This window comes from Amphimedon queenslandica, unplaced genomic scaffold (assembly GCF_000090795.2).
Source record: "Amphimedon queenslandica unplaced genomic scaffold, v1.1 AMPQUscaffold_13378, whole genome shotgun sequence".
NCBI classification, from domain to species: domain Eukaryota; kingdom Metazoa; phylum Porifera; class Demospongiae; order Haplosclerida; family Niphatidae; genus Amphimedon; species Amphimedon queenslandica.
Window position 1 is genome coordinate 201972 of NW_003546386.1, and position 8657 is coordinate 210628.

Consider the following 8657-nt stretch of genomic DNA (forward strand, 5'->3'; position numbering starts at 1 on the left):
CATAAAGAAAATTGGATGAAATACAGGGAGAGGTAAAGTAATGTGACCAAAGTGACCAGGACAGTGTATATAGTTTAAGCCACACGTGAGACATAACTCGTGGGGTTCAGTAGGACCCAGTGCCTGATCATAAAGACCACCATTGTTTGGATGTAGGAGGCCATCAAACGTTGTTGGATTAGTGAGACGTTTCACGCTAAGCCTCTTTACTTCCTCAGAGCTCAGACTGAGGAAATTAACGGAGCTCATCCAGAAAGAAGGAGAGAAAGTTGGTGGAGATTCCATTGCTAAAGTAGCCACGTGGGGAAGGCACGGCCGTAAGGTGGAGCTACTCATGTAGAACGGGATGTTAAATGAAATGCAAATTCTAAGTTCATAATAGTTCTGCAGCAATAGACTTTAGTGTCATTGTATGTCAGAATTATTCAGTAGTACTGCTGATGATTCATTTAAATGAATAAGGGTCATTACAGGATCATGAGAATTTTGTAACTATTGGACAGAATCTTGATTATCTTACTCTTCCTTTTGCAAATATTTGCTAGCATTAAAACCTACATCTATAGTCTCACCATGCCCCTTTCCCTACCTCGGGGTGAGACTACTACATCTACAACACTTGACAGTGGCTAATAATGCACTTGCAAAGTCTTGTTTGTTCACTAATTGTATAACATTACTCTTTAACAATTAATCTACACTAAAACTGGAGGAAATACTTTAACATTTTAAAAAGAACATTCATTGTGGCATAGGTTCATAGACATCATCAGGTGATCTTTGACATCATTTCTGCATATGCTTCTTCATTTTCTTCATTTAATCTTTTCTAGTGAATTTTGTATGGTTCTGGCACAGATTTGTATTGGAATATCATCATCTAATACCATAAGAACTATGCATGTCTACTATTTTTGTACACTTCAGTTTGTATTATTATTTGTATTTAGTTTGATATACTGTCATATCTGAAGGAAGATCAGCATCAGTAAATAATTCTATTTCTGAAAATTCTACAAATAAAAATTATTACATTAGTAAAATAATTGATCATGGTCTTCTTTACTGAATATAATATTATCAATAATGATTAGTCGGTAGGCAGCACTTTACCAACTATCACTAGATATGTCAAGAAATTTTCGTCAATGGTAGGTGTGTGAACAATGAGATTAGCACCTGCTGGCCCAGCGGTACAAAAAAGATGTGAATTGTTGCCTGGACAGGAAATTATTTCATTAGGACCAATCCATTGTCCATCAATCAGAGTATCATTAGGTACATTCAATACACACTCTGTAATAGTTGGCCTGATACTATCATCCCAAAAATATGACCCATTGGGATAACAGTTTCCATTATGCATCAGGTAGATACCTATAAAACTCATACAGTTGTTAGTATACAGGTCCATTGTCTTACCTGAGGAAGGTGGACATTGACTAATAACTTGACTGACACTCCACAAGAAGACAAACAGTAACAGTGCTGATTCTGAAAAATAATTTTTGTATTATGAACATTAAAAAATATTCCAATTTTTGAAAAACATCCTGTACCATAGCCCATGCTTTTTTTCAAAAGGGGCCTCAAATTACCTCCAATTTAATTACATTTTCTGATACATATTGATGTCTGTATGTTATGTACAAGAAAGTTTGAGCTGTTTCCTACCAATAATTAGTATTTTAAAAACAAGTCAATTTTTTAAAGAAGAGTAAAGGTTTGTTCTTAGTGAAAAATGGCTCCAAACTCACCATAATAATTCTATTTCATTTTTTGCATTCTGATACATATTGAGTTTGGTAATTTTTAAAGTGAGGCAATTTTTGAATATTTGCTCCAAAATTATCCCTGATTATAGAAAATTTCAACCCTCAAGATGCATTCAAGGCATTGCCAGCCCACTGCAGTTAGTAACTTAGTACTAATCAATGTTGTATACATGTACATGTAACAAGTTCCCTAAGGTCTGTTTATTATTAGTAATAATGTTGTAAGGTCTTTTTTGATACTTTGTCACTGGGTTTGAGGTTCTCTCTTATTGTGTGTACTAGTCCGCAGATGCACCCACTCACTGGCATCGGATATTCTTCCTAAATGAACCCAAACAAGTTCAAACAGATGGGTATGTACATGTACATCACTTCTAACAAGAGTCAGTTTATAATAATTATTTCAATGATTATAATAATATTAGGTGGTTTATTACTTAGTAAAGGATTTTTCAAGATCACTTGATATTAAGATAAAGATGATGACATTTCCACTCTCAAAAGAATCCCATTTATTAATACTTTATATGCACTATCATCATGTTGCTTAGTTTGTCAACAGAATTAATAACATTATTGCTAAACTCTTCTCCATCATTCATAATTTTTTGTGAATTTTTCAATAATAAGTAATAGCATAGCTGATAAAATTTAGGGTAATAAGTAAATAATAACAATAATGAATAATGAGGTGGTCATAGATGTTATTTATCTTTAATTTGAGATATGTGAGAGAATGAGTGAGTTTTAGAGAGGAGGGAAGATTCCATTGGTTGATTGCAGAGGGATAAAATGAATTTTGGTAGGTAAAAGATTTATAAATGATTTGGGATAGATTGCCTTTATTATTAGATCTTAAGTAGTAATTTAAAATTAAAATATATATATATTTGAAATAAGCAATAACCAAGCAAAAATCAATCAAATTATTATGAAGCATTCGCAGTATCAATAATATTAAAATCAAACCCCAGTTCATTTCTCATAGCTTCAATCCAGTCCTCACCTAAAGCTTCTGCTGCATCAGCATAACTGCCTCTTACAGCAATGAATGAGCTTAAGAACTTTTGACAGTGCTCCTGCACTTGAGGTAACTTCCTCTTGAAATTAAGACTAGCCTTGAACTCATCAATACATTTCTCTATTGATGGATTTCCTCTGACAGCATTATTGACCAAACGAAGAGCAAATAATTTATTGACAAGATCAGGGACAGCTTCCATTGGTAGTGAAGTAAGATCAGCATAATGAGATACAAGAACATCATTGATAATTTTCTTTACTTTATTGACATCAACAGTAGCTGATGGACCTAATAGAGGTCAAAGGTCATACACACAGTATTATCACTTACTAGCTCCTCCAGTGTATGATACTGATGTTGATTCATGTACTACATTAAAGGAGGAGGAGGTAATAGGACCTGTGAAATGAGGCACATACAAGCCATCAGTAAAAATTAATTTATCATTGACTTACTCAATGATGAAGGAAGAGCAGGAGGTGATTTGTTGATGTAGACAATTTTTGAAGGATCTATTCCAGTTAATTTAATAGGACAGTGAAGTGGATCCTGAGCAATACCAGGTTTAGCATACACTGATATACTGCAGGTTGCATAAGATGGAGAGGAACATGATGAAAAATGCTCAATTGTAGACTGAAACAACTACAGTAAAAACACGCAGTATATTGCATGATTTGACTGTATATAGACACATACTTCCATTGGTTCTCTGTCAGGATTAACAGTCCATCCTAACTGCAGTTGATTAGTTTGTAGAATCAATTTAAGGGTTCCATTTGGTTGAATAAACTTAAATGAGTCAGCAATATCATCATATTCAATGGACGTCTGCTTGCTCTCTAAGTACTACATGAACATGAATACAACAACACCAATTAATCAAAAGACATTGTACATTATTATGTACATGCATAAATAATAATACTTTACCGTTTTAAGAACTTCCAAATCCCTAACAACAGAATACATAGCTTTCCAATGACCAAATTCTTTCTTATCAGAGTACATCATTCCAGAATACAACGTATCACAAAAATGTCCTAAACATATTTAGTTCACATGCATGTATTGAAACATGTAAAATGTACCATTAATGTCTGAACGTGCAGTGGAATGATTGGTAGAAGATTGTAGTGATTCATTATCATTCCTTGCTGGACACTGTTCAGTGGATACAGTAACTGTAGGTTCATCAGAATCACTTAGTACATGATCCAATTGTTGTACTGTTGATTCATCAGTAATATGAGATTCTGCCTCATGGACTAACTGAGAAGGATCATCATTAACTGAGTCTATAAGGCAAAACAACATGTAGTATACATGATATAGTTACATATTATACCATTAGGTGGTGTAGTACTTGTTGATGAAGTGGCTCCTCCTCCACTACTATTCTCTCCTGCTCCATTACTGCTATCATTAGGTGTGTCTCCATTAGTCTCCTCCTCACTATCATTATTTTCTGCTATACATCATACAAACACATCAACAGTAAATTATTAATACAAACACTATTGTATACCTAGGGTTTGTGTATCATTCTCTGATCCATTCCCACCTCCATTAGTTTTGTCTCCATTACCAATATGTACAATACCAAGAGCACAAAACTCATCACGTTTAATAGAACCAAATCTGTTCCCAACACTAAAAGATCCTCCTTCAACTATACTGAACTGGTAAGGAGACTTCAGTGGAGCTCTCACAAACTTGAGGCAACCAGTCTGACTAGTGTTCCTTAGATCCATACAATGTTGTAGCTCTATTACCAGTGGTTTCAATAGTGCCTTAGATACTGATATCGCATATACTGCACTCACTAGCACAGTACCTTTGGGTACCTTGAAATTACCACCAGCTAGTGCAGTAACAGCTACTTCAGTATCCTTGGACACTGCTCCTTGAGGACACTCTAATCTGAATCCATATTTCTCCCACTGGAGTGAGTCAGACCTGTCTCCTTGAAGGATAAAGAGCTTCTGTCCAGCTATAATGACACTAGAGTCTAGTAAATCTGAAACAATACAGACACATAAATATCTAATACCAGTATAGTACACACATAATCATTTACATTTGTACATGTATATATGTATAATTTACCCATTGAAGGTATCAGGTAATTAAATTGTAGTCCAATGGAACTAGTCTCTTTGATAGGTTGCTTGAGGACCCTCTCTTGTCTTTCCTTCACTAGTTTGGCTATGTACAACTCCTTTTCTTTAAGCTCTATAAATGAAAAGAATATTAATAATTATTATTGATTGATGATGATATACTAACCAGTAATGATCTGTTTCTCATTCTGTGATTGTTCCTCTACTTGTGATGTCAGTTTGGCTATAACTTTGTCCTTCTCAAAAATGAGATTTTGATTGTCGTCTACACAATAAACATATTCTTTCATCTAATACATGCTGTGTGTATAGTTAACTAACCAATAATGATCTGTCTCTCCTTGAGATATTGCTCCTCCTTCTCTTCCAATAGTTCAGCAACATTAACTTTAAGTTTTTCATAATCTTCTACATTAATAGAATATTCTCTCATCTATTAATGTATATATGATACACTAACCAGTAATAATCTGTTTCTTCTTTTCTTTAGTAACTTCAGCTTTAAGTTTCTCATAATCTTCTATGACAATTTAAAAACAAAAAATTAAATAAAATGATATTTGCTGCTCAAACAAATTTTTAGTACATGTAAAATAGCCCATAAATACATGTACTATGGTTATTGCTAATGATACTACATATGGTATGCAGAGGCCACTCACTGTACACAAATCTCATTATTTGTAATGTATGCATAGGAAATTTGACGTGTGTACTATTTTCATACTCAACATTGTGTATTCCACTATTATATGTAAACAATACACTTAAAACATCAGTACAACACAATAGTACCTAATTCAAAATACAATTTATCCTTTTCTGCTTGCTCAAGGAGAGTGGTAGCATCATCAAGTTGCTGAGTAAGTGTAGCTTTTTCTTGAAGAAGCTGTTGCTGCTCTTTATCTCGATCTTGCTGTATCTGCTCCTTCTCTTTTATTTCTTTTTGAAGCTGTTCCTGATAGAATTTTCTCTCTCTTTCTTGTAGGTGACCTCTGAGTAATTGAACCTCTTTGCTTAGTCCTAAATTCTCCCAATCACTCAGTATCCTTCTTCTTAGTTGATCTTGATACTGCTTCAGAGGTATTACACTAGTAGACCAATCATTATTACTAGTATATTCTATACAGTAACAAAATAGTGGAAAATAAGATGCACACCAATTACATAGGTACTATGGTAACCTTATTATTGCTGGATTCATGTTGAATCATCACATGCTCTCATTAATTATTCATCATATAAGAATTACCAATTATCCACTCTTGGAATTACTTACTTTATTACCCTCGTCACACATAGGTGTGACACAAGGGCAAAGCCTGTGTGTTAATTGCAACATGGCAGATTTTCTCTGTTTTCAAGATGTTTCTACTTTCTGTTAGGAGAGTCTCATGATCATCACTACCACAAAAAAGTTTCTACTAATTAGTCATTTTAAGACCTACGGTTTTTATCTCTAAGCTAGTGAAAGAGAACTATGTTGCCAATGTATTTGTGGCATGATGATGATCTCTCTCCATGGTAGAGCAATCTAGTGCTGTATTATATCAAACAAAAGAGTACTATAAACTTTTTTATTTAAAATGTATGTGTGAATATGCTGCAGCGTGTTTCTTTTTTTGGCACTGATCTGCTAGTCCAAACATAGGCTTACCCAAGTTATTATTACATGCATTTCCATTCCTGAAAGGGTGGTCAGGTTTCTTAAACTTCAGAAGCAAACAAGTAATTAAAGTCTAGCAAATTTGTACCGTCAACTTTGTAAAAGCCTAAGCCCATGTCACCATGAGCACCATTTTACTGTATGTGGGCAGTGAAATTAATACAGTTTAATTGAGCCATAGCTACTGACAATTTTTCATGCATTGCAATGTTGGCCATAAACATGTACATGTAATTAAGCAAACTACTCTGTGCTACATTGCAGATCATAATGGTTGTGATGAGAGTCAGCACTTATATGTATAGTGATCTTGTTGATTATTATTATTACTAATTATTATTGCATTTTCATTACACATTGCATCTACTACTATCTACATGTACTTACTGAGTTCAATAACTGCTGCATCAGTGTATTCTGTGCGCCCTCCAAACTCAATTATCCAGTTAGTAGTTGGGGTCACACTCCACACTGAGAGAGAATGCCAGTGTCTGTTAGTGACATTGACTGGTAGATTAATCTATAAAAATTAAAATGATAACATTTGAGTTGTGTATGACATAATTGATATCTGGTGAAGAAACACAATAATTATCTGACAGTTTTATAGTGTTTTATATGTAACACAAAGATGACATAATAAAAATTATTATACAAGTATACATGTATGTACATTCACACATATTTAGGTAAAGAAACACAAACACACATGCACACTAAAAATAGACACACACATATACTTAATACCAGCATCATTCATCAATAGTTTTCACTGAGTATTATGTACATGTACATTACAAACCTCGTGAGTTACAAATTTAGTTAATCACTTTATGTTTCATTATCAGGCATCATGATATAATACTTACCAATTCCTTCCATACTTTTTTGTTAATGTCCAGTAACCATACATCATAAGCAGGTGATCCACCCACCACTAGTAAGTGTGGTACTGAATCAGTGGTAATCAGTACACTGGAATGAGCTGCTCCTCCCTTAGGCCATTGTACTAATCCCCCAGGATTAGGTACTTCTAATACATCCTGAGAAAAAAAAAAATCAGTTTAATAAAATAATTTATTAATATCAGTTATTAATATTTATTACTGTAGACTTGGTTTAGATTGTGCATCAAAAAATTGTCTTAGTAACATAATAATCTAAACTTTAATTGACTGCAATTCGCATGTACATGTCAAGCCATGTCAACGCAGTTTTGACGTAATAGATTTTTTTTCAATTGCAAAGTAATTGAAAATCCACAATTTATAATCAAAGAATGTCGCAATCAAAACTCATCCTTCAGTATTAACTCACCACTGATGTCATACTGAAACTTATTATGTGCAGTTTACTGCTCCATCCATTATCAGTATCACCCCCGAACATTACTGCAGTGTTATTAGTAACTGGTGTGAGAGTGAAGGAATGAATAGGAGGTGGTCCGTCTCCAGTAACAATAGGAGATATCCATTGATCTAATAATAATAACAAACAGTCATGTACACTTACCACATACACACATATACACTATACACATTCATCATACATATGTGTGTGCATATGTGTGTACATTATTATTTATACGTACACATACAATGCTGAAGTTATCCACACATTCAGCAGCCACACATTCCAATGTAACCAAAATTTTGATAAGAACACATTCCATCAAATTAACACGCCCACTCAGTTACAAACCACCTTATTAAACTGCTCTTGATACTCATCAAAGGATTATAATGCAGCAAAATCTTTTACAATGCACTGGTTTTTCCCACCACTTAGTATATGGCACACCTCCAATACAAAACACATTGTTTTCTTCTTCTCATTAGTGTGTATTTCAGGATGATCAGAGGCTGCCTTCTGCCCTGCATCATGTTTTTGTATACTTGTACAGTAAAAGCCTCCTACACTAGCCAAATGCTGCTAGCAACATGTAGCCTAGTGCATGGGGCCTTAAAATAATAAGCCCTCTCATCATTGATTATTTTTAATCATAAACGAAGTTCAAAACCACCGGCACGGCGAAAAATGATTATTTTACATCATAAACAAAGATAATA

The 8657-nt window shown here is 34.0% G+C and overlaps 2 protein-coding genes and 1 pseudogene across 2 annotated transcripts; all 3 read right to left on the bottom strand.

The window, feature by feature from the left end:
- The window catches only part of LOC105312936 (DNA-directed RNA polymerase I subunit RPA1-like), a 12775-nt pseudogene extending 9777 nt beyond the window's left edge, over positions 1 to 2998 (bottom strand).
- A 123-nt stretch (positions 2999 to 3121) lies between these two features.
- LOC109582518 (uncharacterized) lies at positions 3122 to 6704 on the bottom strand. The gene is made up of 8 exons (XM_019997263.1): positions 6677 to 6704; positions 4328 to 4819; positions 4148 to 4270; positions 3891 to 4097; positions 3733 to 3842; positions 3499 to 3648; positions 3255 to 3444; positions 3122 to 3198 (listed from the first exon to the last, which is right to left on the bottom strand). The coding sequence occupies exons 1-8, from the start codon at positions 6702 to 6704 to the stop codon at positions 3122 to 3124; spliced, it is 1377 nt and encodes a 458-aa protein (XP_019852822.1).
- A 601-nt stretch (positions 6705 to 7305) lies between these two features.
- LOC109582519 (uncharacterized) lies at positions 7306 to 8066 on the bottom strand (the record flags this gene model as incomplete). Its single annotated transcript, XM_019997264.1, has 2 exons — positions 7306 to 7631; positions 7906 to 8066. Coding segments are annotated over 2 exons (353 nt in total), but the record flags the coding sequence as incomplete, so codon positions are not given.
- Between the last annotated feature and the right edge of the window lie 591 nt (positions 8067 to 8657).